General features: G+C 39.3%; 2 protein-coding genes and 1 long non-coding RNA gene across 5 annotated transcripts in view; 2 read left to right on the top strand and 1 right to left on the bottom strand.

The window, feature by feature from the left end:
• Window positions 1–5,806, top strand: part of LOC125504417 (guanine nucleotide-binding protein G(s) subunit alpha-like) — an 11,175-nt gene extending 5,369 nt beyond the window's left edge. Inside the window, exons 5-6 of the mRNA XM_048666319.1 lie at window positions 336–463; window positions 1,126–5,806. Of these exons, the coding sequence (XP_048522276.1) occupies window positions 336–463; window positions 1,126–1,272 (275 nt within the window). The 3' untranslated portion in view covers window positions 1,273–5,806. The remainder of the gene's footprint in view (window positions 1–335; window positions 464–1,125) is intronic.
• The window catches only part of LOC109544330 (partitioning defective 6 homolog beta), a 25,219-nt gene extending 2,430 nt beyond the window's left edge, over window positions 1–22,789 (bottom strand). Inside the window, exons 1-6 of one of the 3 annotated variants that reach the window (XR_007281474.1) lie at window positions 22,524–22,745; window positions 22,145–22,370; window positions 18,319–18,576; window positions 18,129–18,265; window positions 14,574–14,927; window positions 12,533–12,722 (exon numbers count right to left, since the gene is read on the bottom strand). Coding sequence is in view for 1 of the 3 variants with exons in the window: in XM_019914438.2 (XP_019769997.1) it covers window positions 14,661–14,927; window positions 18,129–18,265; window positions 18,319–18,576; window positions 22,145–22,370; window positions 22,524–22,586 (951 nt within the window). In the remaining 2 variants the exon portion in view is untranslated. Of the gene's footprint in view, window positions 1–12,532; window positions 14,928–18,128; window positions 18,266–18,318; window positions 18,577–22,144; window positions 22,371–22,523 lie in introns of those variants that run through there. The other 2 variants (XM_019914438.2, XR_007281475.1) reach the window with 2 other exon arrangements.
• LOC125504416 lies at window positions 16,208–18,107 on the top strand. Its single transcript, XR_007281477.1, has 2 exons — window positions 16,208–16,752; window positions 17,896–18,107. It is a non-coding gene; the product is annotated as an uncharacterized LOC125504416 (long non-coding RNA).

Below are 22,789 nucleotides of genomic sequence, written 5' to 3'. Positions count from 1 at the left end.
TGATGATCTGCCGCTTACGGAACGGGGGAACATTTTCCCAGCAAGATGGGGCACCAACCCCATAACACTCCAATAGTCAACAATTCTTGATAATAAATGAATTGGAAACCAAGGGGTTATTATGTGGCCGGCAAGATCACCGGAACAACCCTTGAAAAACCGTATTTTTAAATTCTCKRCCAACTTTAGACCAGAGTTAGAAATATCAGTAATGCAACGATTTGCATCTTTCACCTATTTTCGCTTAATTCACCCTGCAAATGCTCTCGAGTTATAAGTTGCATCGGAAATTTGGCAAACTGGAACGCAGCTAATGGCCAGTTTTCTACTTTCAGGCAAAAGTAAACTAGAAGACTACTTTGCGGAGTTCACGAGGTACCAGCCGCCATCCGAGGTACCCAACGAGAATAACGAACATCCCGAAGTGTTCAGGGCCAAGTACTTCATTCGTGACGAGTTCCTGGTAAGTTGTGGTCGCACTGCAAAAAAGTTGAAGTTGGCGCTCAATTACGGTCTAAGTGCGCTGTTGCCATGTTGTGGTAATATTTGACGCCAATTTTGTTTTTTATCCGTCATTTCTGTCAAGCAATTTACCGATGTTTAGCATAGATTTCGAAGAAGAATAGTTGACCATCAGCGAATTTATTTACAGTTTTGGGGGTGAAATATTTTTTATTTTAGCAGTATTTACGAATTTTAGATATTTTTAGATAAGTATGATTCAAATGTTGCAGATTATGTTAGACTCGTTTAGAAATTCAAGAATGTCTACTGTTGGACGCAACATTTGTTTCAAGACTTTCTGCAAAATGGAGTGAATAATTAACATTGTTTTGAATTGAAGGTGAAGATGAATATCCGAAGTTAAGAAAATTGCATTATGTGAACGTTCAGGATTTCTGTTAATTTTACCATACTCCGCCCCTTCGTATAGTATTGAAATTATTCCTCCAACATAGTAAAAAACTCAATTAGGCACGATAATTTCCCATTCACATATCTTTCCTATATGGGAAATATGGGTAAATAAATGTTTGACAGACGTCAAATATAACTGCAACACGGCAACAGCGCACGGTTAGACGCTCGTCTCAATGTAACTGAATGGTGTGCGTTTGTTTTCAGCGCATCAGCACAGCTTCAGGTGAGGGCAAACACTATTGCTACCCGCACTTCACCTGCGCAGTAGACACGGAAAACATTAAGCGAGTGTTCAACGACTGTCGGGACATCATTCAGCGCATGCACCTGCGCCAATACGAGCTGTTATAACCGCCCCCAAGTAACCACCAAATGACCACCGCCAACATTTCATCTGTTCGTCTGGCTGATGATTTTCCTGCCGCTGCTGCTGCCGCCGCTTCTCTTCAAGGTTGTCTGCGACTTTCCAGCCATGCCAGATTATACGGGTAAACGATCTTCTCACGGAGGGAGGGATTTCTTGGGCTGACTATGATGACTGTGTACATGAGTGGCATGGATGTGGGCGATTTATACAGTGGGGTCCAAAGGGACAATCAGTAGCCGCTTAGAGGGGTAATCGTGGCGCTTGAACGCGGGCTTCGATGATTTTTGCTTTGAGTCCCCCGCACAAGTCCGGACGGACTGTGGAGCCGAGAAATCGGCGCCCATCCTGTATAAACGGGCCCTGTAAAGACGGCCATGACGGGATTAGGACATGAGTGACATGGATGCTTGTTGAGGCCCAAAGATTCTGACAAATCCGCACTGAACCTTTTCTCCCCCCACCTTCATTAGTTTATCGATGTTCTAGACAGGCATTCCCTGTGTATCCTAATTAAGGTTCTGTATATTAGGCCCTAAGACAAGGTGCAAACAGTCGATACTGTCAACAATTGGAGCACTTTGGTTTCATTTTTACGCACCGATAGTGGGCGCGTGGTTTTTCGCTTGTTCACAACAACAGTCGCTGTCAATTCCTCACAAAACAAGCGACAAAAAATCGCCCAGAGAATTAATAAACAAAAATCAGTAGGACCAACTTAATGCAACGCAAACATTTAACTGAATTACCTCAGGTGAGGCAGGTCGAGCTGGATGGGGGCGATAATCCGGCTCGCACGCTTGGTTATCGCCAATTCAGATTACGGAAGGACAATTTCGAATCTCCACTAATAATTATTGCATAGTACAAAGGCCCCACTAACTACCGAAACGATCTTCATTGTTAAACCCTGCCCGAATGGACTTTTTTTCATCGCCCCGATTTGACCGATCAGGTCCCGTTTGCCTAGTCGAAGTGCAAAAGTTGGAACTTTTTCCCCTCCGGCTACTAGTCCTTGTTTTCTATCTAACTAGACATGGGAGTGGAAGCGAGCGAGCGTCTGTGCGAGTGTCTGCATGCGTGCGTGTATATTTAAACAACCCTGAGGAAGTTTGGCGTTCGAAACGTCGTGATAAATTCAGTAATCGAAAGTTAAGGTTCCTCTCGCCCGATCGATGTGATGTGAATTTTCGTCTCTTTGAAGCTTGGGACTTATTTCAATTTTAAATGTTTTAGATGGTACATATTATGAAACATACATAGACCAGTGAATTGTGTTTTTATATAGTGAACTAGCGAATATCAGTGTCAGTGTACATTTTCCCACACACACACACACACCACAGATTTCAGTGTATGTACATTTATTTCAGTGTGACGAGGCTCAAAGGGCCGGCTATCCTCTTCTGCGTAAGCGGCATGAATTCTTAGCCGGGCGGTTGTTGCACGTGCCACCCTGTATATATATTGAGCGCGGAATTCTGCATGCCCACATTTTCGATTCTCCTTTAGCCATAAACTCGTTCAGAAAGGTGCCAAAAACCAATGACAAAATTGATCGATCGAATCCGGCCCCTTTTTGCCTCCAACGTGCGAACCGGAACTGTTCGGTCAGAAAATCCGCGTTCGAACAAACTGAGCTGTTGTGTTTGATTTTGTTTTGTTTCGTTGCTCTTGACTTGGAAATTATTCAACGGAAATGTCATTTAATTGTTGTTTATACAGTGTGACCCATTTTTTATCGATGTAACGGCTGCACAAGCGAACACTGTGTTTGACTGGATTTATTCATACCCTTTAGTGCCATTAACCAGTTTGTGGTGGGTGAGCTACAAAAATGTATTCTGGCCTGGACTGACTGCTCAACCGTTAATGTGTGTTAACGTTTCGAACCTATTAGCCATCCTCAACCGGATTTTCATTTCTCCTTCGTGAGCTAAGCCCAGTTGATGAGCGCTTTGTCTGGTTGAAAGTACTACTGATTAAAGGCAGCTAACCAGTTAGGCGTAATTCATTATCGCGTCCGTTAAAGCTAATGGCGTAACAGCCACCAAAAACATTACTTTAGTTTTTGGGCAAAAACCATCAAATTTTAAGAAAAACACTATAAACCGAAAAGTGTTCAAACGACTCAAGCTTGACTGCAAATATGTATATCTGCAGGAGGAAACCAGTGCTGGTTGACAAGCTGTAGACGGAAAAAACATTGGATTGCCGCTTCGCCTGTGTTCAAAGTACCGCTAGTACTTGAGCGCAAGTAAAATGGGAGATTTTAGTTTGTTTTATCGAAAGTCGCATTCATTGGGAACTTTTCTGCCTCTTAAATATTTTTGCAAGAAGCGACAGTTTTTGAGTGAAATAATCAGGAGGAACTCTTTCTCACGTCTCCTGAAGCTGATGGCTTAACAGCAGCCAAATCACTATAGTGTTTTTTGCTCTAAAACCATCCAAGTTTCGGAAAAACCTCTAGAACCCAAAAAGTGTCCAAACGGCTCAAGCATGTTTGTTTGCAAAAATGTATGTTTGTAGGAAGAATATTCTGCCGGTTAACGAGCTGCGAGCAAAAAAAGAACGACTGATTGCCAGTTTGTGTTGAAACTAATATACTAATTCAAGGCAGCTAAAATGGGGATTTCTGTTTGTTCTATAGAAAGCGACATTCATTTGGCCACTTTTGTCTTAAGTGTTTTGGCCCAAAGCGACGGTTTTCGAGCAAAACAATTAGGCACAATTCTTTGTCGCGTCCCTTAAAGCTAATGCCTTAACAGCCAAACCAAAACACTACTTTAGTTTTTGCTCAAAAGCCGTCAAATTTTCCGAAAAAACACTATAAACCGAAAAATGTTCAAATGACTCAAGCTTGACTGCAAATATATCTGCATGAGGAAACCAGTGCTGGTTGACAAGCTGTAGACAGAAAAAGAACATTCCATTTGCCACTTTGCCTGTGTTCAAAGTACCACTAGTACCTGAGCGCATGTAAAATTGGGATTTTAGTTTGTTCTATGGAAAGCCGCATTCATTGTGGCTCTTTTTTGCCTCTTGAATGTTTTTGATAAAACCCATAATTTTGACAAAGGAAAAACTAATTTCACTCTTTTCGAAGCGAGCTAAACACTAATTGCCTACTAGTTTTGCTCTTAAACAAGTTCCTCAACTCAGTTCAAGTGTTCAACTTTTCCCTCCTTGGGTGTTTTGGTTGAAAGCGATGGTTTTCCAGCAAAAAATGAAGTAAAACTTCGCCTCTTAACGGCTCTTAAGTGGCTAACGGACAACAACGTCGCTTTAATTTTTGGTTCAAAAACCATCCAAGTTTCAAAAAAGACTGTGAGTGTGAGTTCAAAAATATTCCGAATAACTGAAACTTGCTGGCACATTTTTTGCAGGACACGCAAAAATTACTCGCTCTTCCTAGATGCGAACAAGGCACCTAAAGCGCGTGTTGAATGAATCCAAAAAACACAGTGTTTCCCGTTAGCAGTTCCCATTGAAAAATGTGATACAGTGTATGTAATGTTACTTTTACACATGTTAACCTATTTTTACATAGAACCTTTTTATATTTATTTTTTGTTATTTATCAGCTAGTGCAATATGTTTACTTGTAGAACACGTGTGAGCTGAGGGGGACTGGCAGCACCTGATTGGCCATTTCATAGCCGTGCAGCGCCTATCGAGTGGCATTAAGGGGCCCCAAGCACCCCCTTTGGCACCCCATAGTTAAGTTTAAGATATTTTGTACAATCAGCAGAGAAATGTCCCCGGGGCCCATGCACAAGTCGAGGACATTGCCAACAAATTCACCCTGGTTTTTCAGATACATTTCGTCCCCGCCCCCATTTCCCTATATAGCGAGTTGTTTTGTAAAGTACTTAAAAGGTAGTTGAAACGCAGAATTAATAATATACGTAAGGTAAATTAATTGAACGCGCCTATGGGCTCGATTGGCGGATTTTCGGCCGGCAATTTGGCTGTTGGCCTTTACGTGTGCCACCCTCTTGGGCCATTGATCCTGCTCGTGGCTGTAATTTACATTTATCTTTAATTTTGTGTTCGAAAACCCGGATTATTGGCCAAATGGGGCGGACGGCGGATTAAGCCGACAGTCGATTTGCCACAATCTAGTCGGGCTTTAATGCGCGATTACTACAAAAAATGAAAAAATTGAAAGATTCTTATGTGGATTTTTTTATTCGCTTAAATGACGCTGTATAGTGATGCGTTCCACTTGCGCTGGACACGTTTATGTTTAACAGATGGTAGATTTAAGGGCATTATTCATTTTTGTATTGTTTAGGTTAAGGCATTGTGTATATATACGTGGTGCAGCACCGTGGAACTGATGGAAGCTTTGTATTTAATGAACCTTTGACTAACGCGCGTTTCATTGTGCTGTACTGGAGATCTCTAAAATTCGGCTCAAATTGTAGCTTGTCATGATTTGCGAACGTCTAGTATACAGTGTCGTTTAAAACAAAAAACTGTACTAAGGAATAAAAAGTGTTAAGTATATGGTAAGAAGGCTGGCGGTTTTATTCACTTGCCATCGGAATAAAGGCCTGCCTGCTCTGACGTCACGAGGTCCAGGGCTGTAAGTGCTGTGCACCCGAGCGCAAGGGAAATTTTAGTGGTGAATCGCCAGTGTGTGTGTTCAGCTTCCCAAAAGTCAAAAGCCTGTTGAACAGTGGCCTTCAGACAATTTTCAGCCCGCGAAAAATTGCAGAATTTATCAACGCCATTCTACACAGGATAGTATAATATGTACAAAAAAACCGAAAATTTTGGAAAACTTCTTTAACCCCCCGTCTGAAAAATACGTTTTCTCGAGATCCGCAAAGTCGCCCTCCGTGGTGGCGATGACCTCCGCATTCGACTCAAATTTCTGCGCGGCGCGTGACTTTCCAGTCTGGAACACAAAAAAAGTCGCACGGGACCAAATCTGGAGAATACGGTGGATGGAGCAGCAGTTCGTAGCCCAATTTGGCCCTTGCGGAGGCGCACTACGGGCGCGAATGTCAAAATAAAATGGCGCCTTTTAGAAACGACTTATGGGCCTGATTTTTTTAAATGTTGTTAGACTGATACAGCTTATGGAAAATTATTGACAATGCCACAATGTATTCTCCCAATATAACTTCAAAGATCTCATAAATCGAGTGATTCCCATATTTCTTCGGAACGGATCCTAACATCTAACGCAGGTACCTTTTCCATTGGAACGTGTAGATTCCCCTCCCCTCCTGGTGTTCACCAGGAAGTTCGTATACTATGATTCAATAAGTTGACTCTCACTTTGTCCAGAGACTGTCATTACCTCAAATAAAAATTTATTTGCAGTGGCAAAACGTGAATTTCTGTAGTATAAAGTAATATTTTGAATCTATTTGGTCAGTAAATTTCCATAACCTTAAACCAGATACTTTTATCGAGATAATTAGATAATCGAACTGACCAAATAGGAACATTAAACTAATTCAATTGTTTTATGCAACTGAACTTTTTTCGAGAGGATAAAATAGGGTTAGGGTGAGTAGTACCGGGTTTGCGAAACATTAAAATACAAAGAGTACAGGAGGGAGTTTGTTATGAAGCCGTTTGTGTCGTTAGAACGCCTGCAAACATTGAAACTTTGCGACCATAGATAAAAATGAGCAACAATCAATGTGATGGTGTCCGAGACGCTCGTGTATTAGGGATATTCGGTATTTAACGTAACCGCTAAAATAACAGTGTTCCAAACGTGTAACCTGAAACCGGAGTTACAGCTAGCCGATTTAACCGTTTTTTTGGAACCGTCTCATAAAACCAAAATAGCGGTGCGCACTTCGGACACCGTCGAACGATTTATCTAGATGCAGCCGTTTACCGACTTAAACGTTTCTTTTCGAACCGTCTCATAAACCAGAAAAAGCGGTTTGCGTCAGCACAGAATCGTTGCGGCATCGTCGAGCGCTTTCGCTCTATCCAGTCGCAACAGTTTCAGTAACCATTTGTCAACGGAAAATATGTTGTATGTAGTTGCGCGTTCCCTTGATGATTGTGTATCACTTTTCGTTTATAAGAATTTCTGTTCAGTTCTCCAGAAACCAGCAAAAATTTGTTTAGTTGCTGCGATGATATAATTCAGCATTATAAGTCTATAAGTATTTAGTTTTCTGACATGATGTAATAAATCTTTAAAAAAAGAAACTTAGCTCGGGAGTTATTTGCCCATAATCAGCAAACTAAGAAGAATGTACTCTTGCATATGAGCTATGAGCAAACTAAGAGTCTAAGACATACATTCCATCACAGTTGAAATGTAAAATAACAACCGTTTTTAGCAGAATGTGCACCTGAATTTAAGCAAGCTGGCCATTTTTAAATATAAATTCAGTCAGAGATGAAATAAAAGTTATTTGAATAGTAATAAGCGTTGTAGGGTCGATATATTTTTTTAAATTATTTTTTGGTGGTACCAAAATTAAGTCGAGTAATACTTTGTCCAGGTTTGCCAAACACGCATTTATGTTTGTTGTTATTGTGGATTATTTAATGTTATTGTGAAACGAAATGCGAGAGATTATTTTCTAAAGCGGGTGCTATCATAATCGCGCGAAGAACTAGAATCAGTAAAAATCATCTGCAAACAATTTTATTCTTAAATGTTAATTCATTTTTAAATAACAATGAGATTTTTAAACGATTTCGCGCATAAACCGTATATTTTATTTAATCAGTTTAGTTTATTATCAGTTTTTTGTTCTTTAAGTAGTTACTTCTGAGGAGTAATTTTAAGTAGTTACTCTAAAGGAAATCATGATATATCATCACTACTTCTACCATCATCATCATCATTCTGCATTTTTAATGAAAAATTAAAAAAGTAACATGTTCCTTTTGGAACCGCATTTTGAAACCTATTACCAAGGTGAAACTGAAACGTTGTAACCTTGTTGTTACAGAAAAAAAAATAACCCTCATAGCACACCTCTATTGTGTATTTAAACCATCCCGCAGCCGTGGAAGATTTAAATTATAATATCCGTCAGGCTGCGGCCAACATACCGCTGGCTATGTTGGAGAGTGGACAGGCACTTGAAAATTGACTGAACGGAAAATTGCGATTTCTATGAAAACCTTAGGAGTTTGGTATAGGAAACCTTTATAGTACTCAATAGAAAATTAGATTTTTTATCTGTTCGTGTCATAAATTATAGGGTGTTCCATTTAAATTAAACAAGTTATTAGCGGTCAAAACTTGCAGTTGTTTGAACACAATTTTGAACACACACACCCTGTATCTGTTACAACAGACACAACTGCTTCTATTGTAGCCACAAGGTCTAATTTGGAATAGGAAGTCGAAATGGGTGTTGCCAATTTAAACTAAAAAGAAAAGTTTTAACGAAATTCCTCAAAAACAACTCACGTTTATTTCGAGATCGTAGACACCAATAATAGTTTACCAGTTTCGAGCTTCGCCAACCTCAGGCACCCTCAAGACCGGTTTCGAGCCTATTTGCTCATTTCCCATGTGGAGCGTGGCTGGAAAAATTAATTACCGCTGTGGTGTCACCACCAGTGTGGCCAGATTGGGCGGTTTATCGCAAAACGGGCTTTTTGCTACGAAAGCTTTAAGAAAGTCGCTATGCGACTTTTGGGCGGTATTTCTCAATTTTTACTTTATTGTTTGGCGTGTTGTCACTGTTATCTTTTACGATTTTTTCACTTAGGCGACTATAGATATGATACTATACTTAATTGTAAAATAAATCAGAACAAGACCAGGAAGTTTTGGAGATTTGCAACAAAATATTTTCAAATATCCTATTTCCTAAACTTATTTAGAATGAGATTTAAGAACTATGAACAATCGAACTTGTTATGCTGCCTTTTCTTGTTGAATAAAGTCAATTTTACTCAATATTATATAAAATGAAAATTAATAGACATAAGTCTACTTATTTTAATTTTATTTCTGACCGGAACTATTTTACTTCCTAATCATGTTTCAACTCACTTCCTCGACTAAAGAGATAAATCATTACGTTTTTAGACGTTTGTTTTGTTTTTTACAGTATTTAATTACAAAATTTGGTATGCAAACATTTGTTTTATAAATTACGAAAAATGCTCTTTGAAATTGTCGTAAAGATAATAGGGATTGCGAGGATTGACAGCACAGCAATTGCGACTGTGGGCGATAAATGAGATAGTCCTGGGCGACAATGCTAACGGAATTCTGGCCACACTGGTAACAACCAAAGGAGTTCGAACGCGCCCTACGACAAATGATTACTGATTGAAGGGTACCGACAAGTACCAATATCACATCTATCAGTTAGAGGAGGAAAAACAACTCCCTGTGGTCAACAGAGGAGTGCTGGAATCGTGGGACGAGGCCAAAATTAGAGGTGAGTTAATACATAGTCGAAGTTGACGCCCGAGGCGAAACCGAGGGGCAGCCCACCCATCCTCTTACTCAGGATGCCCTGCAAAGCCTCCTGCACAAAACAACAGGCAAGAGAAGAAACTCCTGCAGCTCACAGTGCACACCACAAGCTGCCACTAGAACCGGAAGCTACAATGTGCAGCCAAGAAGAACCTGCCGCCTCCCAACTTCAACCAATGGGGAATGAACAACTGGAGCAAACAATTCAAGCCATGCAAGCCCAGATGCAGACGTTCATGATTGCACGGATGAGCAGCCATGTCTAGGCCGGAAAGATCTTTGTGTCACCAACTGGCAGGCTTTCCAGAGAACATTGGAAAGCACCAGCAGGATCCATCAGACGGCAAAAAAGGAACACCTGGACCGGGCAGCCGAAAGACTCACCAGGGACAACAACGCTGGCAACTAACTAACAACGCCATGGCAGCCTCAACATGTCTTTCCGTAGTTCCGATAGCGTAAATGGACAAAATGCCTCCCTGGTTAAACGCCAAAATCAGGGCGAAAACCCGGATAATTCAATGGCAATTTCAGGCTAAACCCAGCTAATAAGTTCTAAACCGGTCCCGGGGGTGCCTGAGGTCGGCGAGCCTCAAAATTTGCATCTTACTTACATAATTTCTTGTTCGGATCATGAATGTCGAGGAAATTCTTGTCTTGGAAAGCACAGGATGAAGAATTTATAAACTAATTTTTTTCTTGGAACTTGAAACCTACAAGAGACTGTTGCACACAAGAGATTGGCTATTTCATTAGAGAATATTTTTTTGTCTTAAATAATTGCGTTTCAGTAGGAAAAGTCATTTTATAGAGGTGAAGGGGGACACCATGGTTAAGGCAGTATGAAAAGAAAATCGGCATTATTTTTAAGAACTACAATGAAACTAACGTCGAGAGAAGAAAGACATGCGAGAAGGCAGAAACAGAATCTTTTTTGAACAACTTTAAGACTGCTGCTCAAAATGATAAAATTACAAAATCTACCCTACACGATAAGAACAAAGGAATAAAAATAATTCTTCGCAAGAAGAAGAGAAACTTAATAAGTTTAAGAATACGCCTCTTTCTAGGTGCCAAAACCATTTTTAACGCTTAATCCATTTGTTCTATGGAATTCGACCAAAGGGACACGGAAAACTCTAAATTATTTAATTGCAAATTTTCTTATCGAAATTTTACTTTTTATTAAGAAAAAACTGAGCATCTTCCGCCTTCACCCCGAATGACGGAATTTTTGAAAATTTTGAAAAATTTGAACAGAGGAAAGCTTAAATTGCCAAAAAGCCAAGTAACCGATATCGTTTTGTATGGTTTAATTTTCGCTATTTTATACAATTAGAACGCTTCGGAAGCATGAAATGTTCAGCTACAACTGAAATCAAACCGTTTGTGGTTAGTTAAACTACGTTCATTTATTAGTCATGGAAAGGCCAAACAGTTAAACCAAACATTGTAGAAAGCATACAGATTCCTGAAGACATTATTTTGGTAAAAAATCTTGATATTCGCTCTAATTCTTCTCTATGTTCGCGTAAAAAAATGTTGACCTATGCCGGCGCGCCTTCGTTATTTCGGTGGTAACGCTTTCACTCGCTCAAACCGCACTCTCAATGGAAGCGAGACCATTTCTCTTAACGGGTTTTTTTGCACAAGCTATAAATAGTTGGAACCAGTGGTGCTTTTGCTCAGTACCAATCATGTTAACTTTGCAGGTAAATATTCGCATCTTAGCGTCGCAGTGAGCTTTAAAGCGCGTTCAGACGGTGACATTAATGTCGTGACGTCAATTTCACAACAATGTCATTGTCTGAACACCCGAGTGTCCCAATGTCATAATGTCGTGACGTTAGTGTCACATATCAAAATTGTTTGATATTCGCGAGAAGTTCACACGCCACCTGGTGACGACAATTTTAACTACAAGTTGTAGTAATTTGATACTTGTTTTGTTGACATTGGTGTTTACATCTGATTGTAATTTGTTTTGCTCTAATCAACTTTTGCAAGCTTTTAAAGAAACAGTTTGAAAAGTGTGTAAGTATTGTTTTATGTTATAAATGTCAAATCAAATCTATTCCTGGGTTTCAGTGATTTATTGTCTCTATTTATTAATCAAAATACGTTTCGGTGTGTTTTTCCACCATCATCAGTTTTTATGTGTAGCGTTGTTGCTGCTTTAAGCCTTGGCATGCATTTTCTGAAATGCATGCCAAGTATATAGGATTTCAGGAAAGTATATACAATGAAGTTATAAATGTCATCAACTCCAATAAATCTCAATCAATAGCAAGTCTGACAACTCTCAACTGTCACTCGACAACGAGTATTTTGACGTTTCGCAGCGCCACCATCAGTAGTAGAACTCGCGACATCATGACACTGCCGATGTCTCGGTGACATTTTGACATTTCTTAAAGACTGTCAATCTTTAGCGCGATATTTTCTTTCACTTGGAGGACACGAGAGTCTGTCGCGACAAAATATGTTGGCGAGTGTGAACACCTAGTGTCATGACATCGATGTCACCGTCTGAACGAGCCTGTATTTTAAAAAATTTGGGGGAGTTTCAGATTCTGCTAATGTGCGCCGCCTTGATATGGGCGCAGCCTCAAGACGCCTACGAACCAGCCAGGCCAGGCACGCACCATTCTGCCCAGTTTCCTTCAAATTAAAACGGTTGGTGTTGCAGGTCGAGTGCAGATTAAGGTGTTCAGGGGCCCGACCGAGGAGGACGGGGGCCAACAGTTCGCCCCTTGGGGCTACTTTGTGAAACAGCCGGCCGACGACCAGAAAAAGTGAAATGTTTTAGACAGTAACTTGAAATATATATATTTCTATATGTGATGCAACTCTATGTATATAAACGATTGCATTTGACATGTACCTCTTAACAATTTAATACTTCGGATTTTTTAAGGCCAATTTTAGGACGGAGCGAGCAGTGATAATGTAAGGGAAAACCGGGTTTGAACTGTGGGAATGCATGTAGGAAGGTACTGAAAACTAAAATTACAAAAATATGTACACTGCTTAGAGTAGAATTGATTAATTAAGTACTGATTTAAGTGCATGATAGACCGTAAATAAAATTGATAAATATCACGAAAATTGTGTAAAATTCGATAAAAATACACTAAAATGGTAATTAACACAAGAATAAATATGATAACACTGCCACTTTAGACTTAACAATATGCTTAACATGCTAAAATTTGCGTGTTCCACGCGACCGAGTGCCGACCGGTTGCACTGCTGATCGGTGAATGGAAGGCCCATTTCGGATGGAAAGAGTAAAAACACAACAAAACCCCAACCGAAATCGGCCCTCAACTCTCTTTGCTTGAGCTGTAAGAGGTTCTACAAGGCCCCAACTTAAACAGGGAAGTTTCACGGGCTTCAGCCTTTCAGGGTTGCATGCAAAGGAAGTCTCAAAGTGCTTTGAATGTCACTATTTTAGTTTTTTGCTGTAACAAAAAATGGAAACCAAAAAGTGTCTGTGTTAATCGAGCTCTCTTGAAGACATATTTGTAGTCAGATTAGATTTTTCCTGGCCCTAAATGGGAGACGGTAAAATATGATTGGAAGTTGTTCGGACAGAAGTCAGAATATAAGGATAGTAGTTTCCGCGCGATTTCCGGCTGTAGCTCACTGTTCAAATAATCTAAGAAAGTGCCAAAAACCGCTATTTGCGCATAACTTTGCCTACAATTCCCACAAAATGAGACCAATTAAATTAAATGCCGTTCATTTGCTTACCCAAAAAAACAAAAATCTGTCGATTTGAGCGTTTTTTAAATTTTCTAAAACTAATTTAGTTTTATCAGACTATGAATAATTTAGTTTTGCTTCTAAAAAATCGTGCTATAACTTTTTTTGAGACGTCGGACAGGGTTCTCCAAGGGTCTATTTTACTCGCAAAGAGTTTAAACATTGGTTTGAAAATCAGGAATTTTTTATGTTAAAAGTTAAAGAATAAATTATTTTCAGCTAAAATTTCCTCATCAATTGCTACGATTTCTATGCAAACGTTAAGCTCTACGACGTTCTGGAGCCCAGCTAATTTTCTCCAAAAAAATCGTTGCACGCAAACTATTGTCCCTATATTCTGGCACCCTTACCAACAACCTCCAATAATTCCTATAAAGCCATTGAAAGCCTACTCTGAAGAAGCAAAAATGAATGGCGATTCGCAACTTTGTCTGAAAACCTCACAAGTAACTCAACGTTCCTTAAATGTTGGTTATTGTGCGTTCCGTAGAAAGCCAAATTCGTTGCGAAACTGTTTGGTTCCTTGCGTGTTTTGCTAAAATTAACGACTTCTGAGTAAAAAAATTGTACTCTTGTCGCGCCTCTCAAAGCTGCGACTTGACAGCGGGCAAAGCACTATTTTATTTACTTACTCTTAAACCATCCAGAAAAATCAGTAGAAACCAAAAAAGCTCCTTATGCAGTGAGCTGACTGGTCAAAATTTTGCAGTGCTGAATTCCTGCCGGCGAACAATTTAGAAGCAAAAATGAATTGTGCAATTCATTGCTTATAAGTTGGTGACGTTGTGCAAAAAACTCAACTCAGGATCAGGAAAAAAATTGTTACTTTGCTCTCTAACTAACTCTCTTTGCGCGAACTGTCACCACTTTGAAAATCCTTTGCATTGCAGTTACGATAATTGAAACGACTGCCCGTCTGGGCAGCCGTTTCCTCGATCCTGCCCCACGACTACACACTATATAAGAAAAATAATCTGGAATACACAGAATATGGAATGTAGAGAACAAGTCTTTAAGTACACGGATTCAGTTCAGTTAGGCAGTAGCGCAATAAAAAAAAACGTAAGTAGAAAGAGTGATACTGACCTGGGAAAGGTTAAAATTTTGATCACAAAAGTTTGATTGTAAAATTTCATTGCTCCAAGCAGGAGCTGCCTTAGGGTTGGGGGCGGTTTACAAGTGCAAAATGCCATCGTCAGTGCCACCCCCGTTGCTGTTCGCCGTCTCCAGGTTGATGTTGGCGGTCAAGTCGACGATTTCGTCCTGATCGAATTTGTCCTCGGGATCGGAGCCCGCCGTTGTTTGCGACTGCTGCGACCCGCTCGACATGTGCGAGTTCCTGCTGAAGCTGCCTCTGCGCACCGGCCCCACCGTTCGCTGATTGGCCGGTTTCACTGTTATAATCAAGTTGCTGCTGTTCGCTATCATCATATCAGTCACCTGGTCAAGAAAATCGTGCATTAAAGTCGTGTCAAACAAGATTTTTTATTCGGATGAAAGACAAAACGAGTAATAAGAACTCGTGAGTTCAACTACCAATACTTAGACACTTTTCAATATATTTAAAGGCTTGCAGAAGCTGAGTAGAACTAAAGAAATCAAGTCCCAATGACATCTAATCAAAATAAGTTTCCAGTGTCAAATTTGACTAGTTAAAGTGTAGTTATAATTAAGCTGCCAGGGGGCGCTGGACTGGAACTCGCGCATGGCCAAAAATCAAAACGAACGTCTAATTACGGAAAGGGATCCGAGCGCTCTTGCCGTGTTGTGGTAACAGTTGACGTCAATTTTCTGTTCTTTTTCCGTCATTTCTGTCAAGCTATTTGCTGATGTTTGGGATTCCAAAGAAAAATAACCGATCATTATCGAATTTATTTCCCGTTTTGGAGGAGGAATATTTTAGATATTTTTAGATAGGGGAAACACCCGTACAGGGTGTTTCCTCATAAGTTGTTTAATTTTACTAAACATTTTTAAATATGAATTTAAAATTAAAATATTAAACACGGAAATGTCAAAATATGACAATCTTTTTTTATGAAACACCGTATATATTTTTGGATAGGTCGATTGGAATTTCCTGATTTCAGAAATATACATATATATTGCCTAACTTTGTATTAGTTATCTTTTCTGTATTATAATTGAAAAAATTTAATTAACAGCAAATCAAATTGGCCTCAAATGAAACAAAAAACTATAGAAAGAGCACATTACGTAATTTATTGCTACTATAAATGTCAAAACCAATAAATAAATAAAAACAAAATAATGAAAATCACTGACTTTGTGTCTGACCTCCGTTACTCTTTAATCTACGTCAATTTTATCCATAACGTTTTGAATATAATGGTATTGATTAATATGGTTAATTGCATCCACTATTTGAAAGCGTCTAACTAGAGTCTAACTAGGTCGGGGCTATTTGGAGGCCATTGTTTAGGGACACGCTCGTCCAATCAAAATTTCAACAATTTTATTTAAAAAAAGTGCTACGGGGCGAACGTTATGGGGTGGAGAAAGCGCCTTGTTGAATTTCAATGCTACTTTGATTTGTCGCTATTTATAATTTTTAAAACGTAATATAGGAAAAACGGTTCATGCAAATATAGGCGAAATATATATTTTTGAAATGAGGAAATTATGAAAAATCAAGACGGTCAAATTTTAACATTTCCGTGTGTTTTATATTTTAATTTTAAAATTAGATTTAACAATTTTAAATTAAATTAAACAACTTTATCACATAATAATTTTTCATTCACATCTATAGAAGTAAGAGTTTTTTACGGTAAGGTAAGAGATTGAGTTGCGCGGCTTGATGGTTCCGTACCCGTTCAGCTCCCCTACATGGGTAAATGCTTGACAGAAATGACGTAAAATATTGTCACTACCACGGCAACAGCGCACGGAGCCTTTTCCGTAATTAGACGTTCGTAAAATAAGACATAAATTTCATATTCTAAATTTGATGTCAATGGCACGTTCTGACGTTTGTAATTTTTCAAAAGCGTGTTTTTGTAAGCACATTGAAGTGAAACAACGAGGGTCGAAAATTCTATGTGCTGAACCCGACCAGAAGGTAAAGATGCCGTAAGCGTGGGTTTCAACTTCCAACCTTCCAACAGCTGTTTTCATTGCATAAGTTGCATGTTTCGCATGACATCTGCGCTATTTAAAAAGATGTTTTGCGTGTGTTGCAACATTGGAGAAAGCAGAAAAAGACTTCAGACTGAATTGGTAACAAAGCCACAATTTACAAATTGTAAGTAAACTTTAAATTTGGATCAGTTGTTGGTAAACCTAAGTAATTAATTAAAAATGTCGATCCTTTTTAATGAAAATACGAAAAAATATAATGAGAGTGGCAAGTTCAATTTATCACATTAACTATTGCGCACAGTGGGCTTAATTCACGAGTTCAAAAGTCCAGACGCCTCCTGGTGGCTAAAATTATAACTACAAGTTATGTAGTAATTTGACACTTTGTACTGTTGACATTGGTGTCACTTTGGCGTTTACATCTCATTGTGATTTGTTTTGATATATTCAACTTTTTGCAAGCTTTTAAAGAAATACATAGAAACAGATCTAAACGTGTTTAAGTATTGTTTTATGTTATAAATGTCACCAACTCTAGTTCGCGAGTTCAACTACCGATGGTGGAGCTGCTAAACGTCAAATTACTCGTTGTCTAGTGACAGTTGAGACTTGTTTATTTATTGGAGTTGATGCCATTTATTGTTATTATAAATTGTGTATTGTTTTATGTTTAAAACAATGCTTACACACTTTTCGACCGGTTTCTATTTCTTTAAAAGCTTGCAAAAAGTTGAATAGAACAAAACAAATCACAATCAGATGTAAACACCAATGTGATACCAATGCCAACAAAACAAGTGTCAAATTACTAGTTAACTTGTAGCTATAATTTTAGCCACCAGGCGGCGCCTGGACTTTTGAACTCGCGAATAAATAAACAAGTCTCAACTGACACTCGACAACTAGTAATTTGACGTTTAGCAGCGCCACCATCGGTAGTTGAACTCGCGAATAGTCCGTGCGAAAAAGTAAAAGTAATTGACGAGGTTCGTTCTCACAGCCGCAAGAAACCGATTCCTGACAACTAATGTCCGCAATAAAGCAAATTGCTTTCGCACAGACATTTGATTGGTTTCAAAGTAACGGTCCACTGTTCTCACACAAATTTTCTTCAAGCAAAAGGATGCCATTTTAAGGCGTGTGGTCAATAAATGAATAAATAAATAATCAGAACGAGTGATTTTGAATCGACGGAAGAACGTGAAGTTTCTGAATTTTGTCATTCAGCTACCTATACAGACCTACTTAGAATGTTTAATTGAAGAACGGACAAGGCCGATGAAACTTAATTTATGGACTATTTAAGCACAAGAGACAGCGTAGAAGTGGCAAGCTTTGAATATTGGCCATATGTATTCTACGCCAATATCAACTATGAACAAGAACAAGCCAAAACGGAACCCTGGTGACGCATCTACGCGTTAAAACTGGTTTGGAAACAGTCACGAACCGGTTGTAAACTTGCCATGAGAACAAACCTATGATGCTTCCAATCGAATAAAAAATACTTCCGCTTAATTGTTTGTTTGGGCAACGTACTTGATCCAGAGTTTTCCCGGCCACCTCGATTCCATTCACTTCCAGCACCTCATCGTTGACCGCTAGCAGGCCTGTCGACTCTGCCAGACCGCCAGGCACGAGCCTGGATATAAACACGCCTGGTATTTTCTCTAAGCCTGCAACAGAAGTGGACTTAGCGTCGATTTGCACGGCGTAAAACAAACCGCACCGTTTTGTGTAACCTTGACACTGGTTCCATCCCTGATGTAAAACCCCAACGGCTTGTCGGAACCATGCTTGAGCAGCCGAACTCTTCGGCACGTCTCCGGCACGATGTCCACATCGATGATGGCCGACACTTGTCGGAAATCGTGCGGATTTGAGATGGGGAGGATTTTGGTTCGGGCTGGGGTGCCCCCCAAGATTGTCGAGATTAAGTTGCGCGGCTTGATGGTTCCGTAGCCGTTCAGCTCCTCTAAACTGTCACCTGCAAGACAATTAATGAATTAGTTAATGAAAAATTAAGAAAATGAACGTTACACAGCCAAATTCGAAAGTTGCGTTTTTTTTTTGGATCTCAACATATAAGTTTAAAGATAAACCAAATATCTCAAAACTTTTTCGGATTTTGCTCTTTTATTTTATATGTTTTGTAACTAAACACAAGATTAAATTTCTCTTCTTCGAACATTTATCGAAAAAAGTAACTTTCAAGCCAAATACAATTGGAGCGATCGAGGTTTTTTACTACGCAAAAATTGCACTTCGAAAACACCAATTAACAGCCTTTATTCCCCACTAAATCTTCAGAAGTAGTATATTTGAAAACATTTCTACCAATCAATGATACATTTTCAGTTTTCTTATATAAAAAAGATCAGAAAAGCGGTTGCTCAGAAATGTTCCTTCAAATTGCAGCAGCAGACAACGCAATTTGTTCCTAAAAACCAGTTTTTTGTGTGACGCTCAAGGTCCTTAATCGTGCAGAAAAAAGCGCAGAAAACTTTTTTAATAGCACCAACACAGCTTTTCTTGATTACTGCAGACTTTTGATCAGTTGACGCTTCAGGCGCTCATTTTGGCTTCAAACTACACAAGTAACGCTCTTAACAAAAGCTTTAGAACAACCGCTCTCAGAAAATTGGTGTCAAAACTCCAAAGGCGCAAATAACGCGACTTGTTCCTACAAGCTCAATCAGGTTAAATGTGCATCATCGAAGATGTATGGCAAATTAGTGGCTTTGATGCTCAAGAATCTAGAAAAGTGTTCAACGGAGACTCAGAAGACTTTTTAGTGTTGCTTGCACGACGCTCAAAGAGAGGCTCAAATTAAGAAGATTAAATAGACTTCATTTCAACTGCAGTGAAACGCGCAAGAATTGTGTGGATGAACAGTGGAAATATGTTTTTCTGGTTAAATTGGTAAATAAATAGTTTTTTGCTGAAAGAGTTGAGTGGCGGCTAAACTTTCACCAGTGTCGACCAATAGCTAAACATTACATTTTTATTGGGAAAATTGGTGATTGTTTTGAAAAACTTTGACGAAATCGGTTTCGGACCAAAGCGTTCAACTAAACTGCTCAACAAAATGAACGATTAAACACCAAAATCTGCCCCAACTTTGGAACTGAATACATTCTCATTGCTTCAAGCGATTTAGTTGATTTTTTAAGATCACTGTAAACAGACGAAATAAGCGAAAAATTCAATAACGCTTTGCGATATTTTAAGGCTTGTGGTGTTGAAATACAAAAAATCGTGTTTTGTTCAACTGCCAACACGCTGAACTTTGGCCAATTTTGTATTGTTTCATCCGCCACCCTGTAGAAACTTTATCTGGAGCAATAATTGTTTGCAAAAACACACACTAACCGAAAACGAATTGCACTAAGTGACGCTTCAAGTAGAAATCAAGTCGCAGTAAGTAAGTTACATCAAGAGGCGGGTTTTCAACAGAAATCGCAAACAAAATGAGCACATGAGAAGAATGAACAGAGGGAGAACAGAGAACAAATCACCACTGGCAAGAAGTACCGGAACGCCACGGAAAATATGGAGCGACAATCTTATCATCAACTAAAACCGCAATGTGCAGAATAAACCGGCAACCTGCCTAAAATAGAGAACGAAGTAGAAAAATAATTGGAACAGTTGCAGAAAACGGACTGAAAATCAGAAAGATAAAATAGAATAAATGTGCATTGGAAATGGGCAGCTAGACGGATCATTCGACAAAGCAGTTAAATAAAGGAACGCTTACAGAGGCGAGCAATTGGTCAATGAAATAAACAAAATTTCCACAGGCCCTGGAATAGAGGAGGAAAAAAAGGAATTAAGGAGGAGGAAAAGCTAGAATACAGAAAAGAGATAAAAGGACGAGATTTGGAGGAAAACTTGTGGAGATCGGACTCATACTGTCGGACAAAAGTAGAGCAAAGTTTTGAAATATGCAGAGTGAAATTAATTTTTAAATATTTAATTAATAAATAATAACTTTTTTCTGCCTACCCATATCAACCTGGCTTTAAAACACAATTATTTTCCGTTCATATTTACGCAAGAAATGTATTCTCGTTCGAAGTCGCTAACAGCCAGTTCTCGAAATTTTTTGAGCAACTTTTTAATTGCAAATTAATACGTAAAAAAGATCGAAGAGTAATAGATCGAGTAAATGCTGTGAATTTTATTGATCACGATGATGTGAAACACGAATTATCCAGGAAGATGGATCCGCACGTGGTGGTTGTGTGGCCTCCACGTTGATCCGATCTCACGCTCTTAGATTTTTTATGTGGGCTTTATCAAAGATAGGTTTGCGCGCATTAAAGTTGGATGCATGCTGCCGATAAAAAAATCCTATCAAGAACTGGGGTTTATCATTTAGTTGGAATCAGAGAAAAAAATCAAATTTCATGTTCTTTTCTGGGTTGGAATACGAAGGTCTGGTGCATTCAGCAAAAGGGTTTTAACATTAAAAATTTACTATAGAAATCTAAAGTTGTTTAATTTAAGTCTGTTACTTGTTGTGACTAATTTGCATTTAATGCATCCAAGAGTTTCTTCTTCTGCCTGGACCTCTTCTACCGTCCACCTTGCCCTGAAGGATAAGTTGCTGAAGGCGATATTCGTTGTGTCTCATCAGATGGCCAAAGTATTCCAGTTTACTTTCTTTATCATGAATGTGATTTCTTGTTGTTTGCCGATTCTTCTGAGTATTTCTTCGTTTGTGACCTTACAGGATATTTGGAGAACACGCCGATATACCCACATGTCTCAAAGGCCGAGATCTTTTTCATAAGTTGTTCTGACACGGTCCATGCTTTTACTCCGTATAGCAAGACTGTGAATATGTAGCAATTTAGTAGTGAGATGTTTCTTCAGCTAAATGTTTTTCATTCTAACAAAAGTTGTTCTTGCCTTCTCAATCCTGGATTTAATTTCTAGGGGGATGTCCCATTGACTGTGAAGAATTGTCCCTAAATATGTATATTTTTCAACGTGTTGTATGGGTGTTTGATTTAGTGTAAGTCTTCCTATTGGTATTCGTTGTTTACTAATGCACATCCACGTTGTTTTTGATATATTTAGTCCGAATTCCTCGGATACATTGTTCACCTTCTGTAATAGACTGAATATCTTCAAGACTGTCAGCTATGATGGCAGTGTCGTCCGCATATCTAATGTTATTGATGAGTTCTCCATTCATCTTTATTCCCTCTGTAGCATCATGAAGCACCTCGTCAGAGATCGCGAGATGAGTCAAAATTGATAAGTGTCCTGCACAATCCCCAGACCTAAACCCTATTGACATTTGGGAGGAAGTGGGACGTCGCATTCGAACGCAAATTAACAAGCTTTGATAGCTAAAATTCGTGATGTTTGGACCAATCTTCCACACAATGTAATTCAAAAGTTGATTGCTCAGTTCCGCCTCGTAATTGCTCTACTTTTGTCGCCCCGATTCTCGTAGTAATTGTAGTTGTATGATACATATTATTTATAATTTTGAACTTGATTGCAAACCGATAAATGGGTTTAAAAACCTGTTAAAGCACCTTTTCTCTGTATGATGACTCTGAGTAGAGGTTTGGCGTTGACTAGGGCTCTTCGGAGGTTGTCGTCATTATTAATAGGCAGCAAATCCTGGTCGCTTGGGTCTATGTACGAGATTAAAAACGCCAAGTTCCTAAGCTTGTGCAGTTTTTCCAGCAAGGCACTGAACTCCTCGAACTTGGCTTGGCCAGTTCGCTCCAAGGAGAATCTCCGGAACTCTGCTTCGAACTGAAACAGAACCAGCAATTAAACTGCATGCTTTTTTGGCTCACTTCCACATCCATCAGCCGTCTAGCCAAATTGGCGAGTTGCCGCAAATGGGGCCGTTTGCGCCGCCCGCCAATGGGCCCCCATACCCCAGCGGTCTTAAAAAGGCGTTACCTTGCTTTTCACTTCGATTTTATTGTCTGCGACATTTCTCGCTGCGATTCGGTTCCTGGACATTTTCGGGCATTTAGGGCTCCTATGGCACGCACCTACCACCTCAGACAGTCACTTTTCGGGGAAAACAACCAAATTAACATAAAACATAAAGGAATAAATCACTGATGATGAGTTATTTACGTTTTGGACTTCATTCTTTCAATGGCTGGCTCGTCGGATGACAGCAACCACTGACAACCAGTACCAACCCTTTGTGGCGCTGA

This window comes from Dendroctonus ponderosae, unplaced genomic scaffold, assembly GCF_020466585.1.
Source record: "Dendroctonus ponderosae isolate FM_Combo_2020 unplaced genomic scaffold, Dpon_F_20191213v2 Dpon_F_20191213_48, whole genome shotgun sequence".
In the NCBI taxonomy this organism is placed as follows: Eukaryota; Metazoa; Arthropoda; class Insecta; order Coleoptera; family Curculionidae; genus Dendroctonus; species Dendroctonus ponderosae.
Note: the sequence above shows the minus strand (reverse complement) of the source record. Positions and strands in the feature narration are given on the sequence as shown.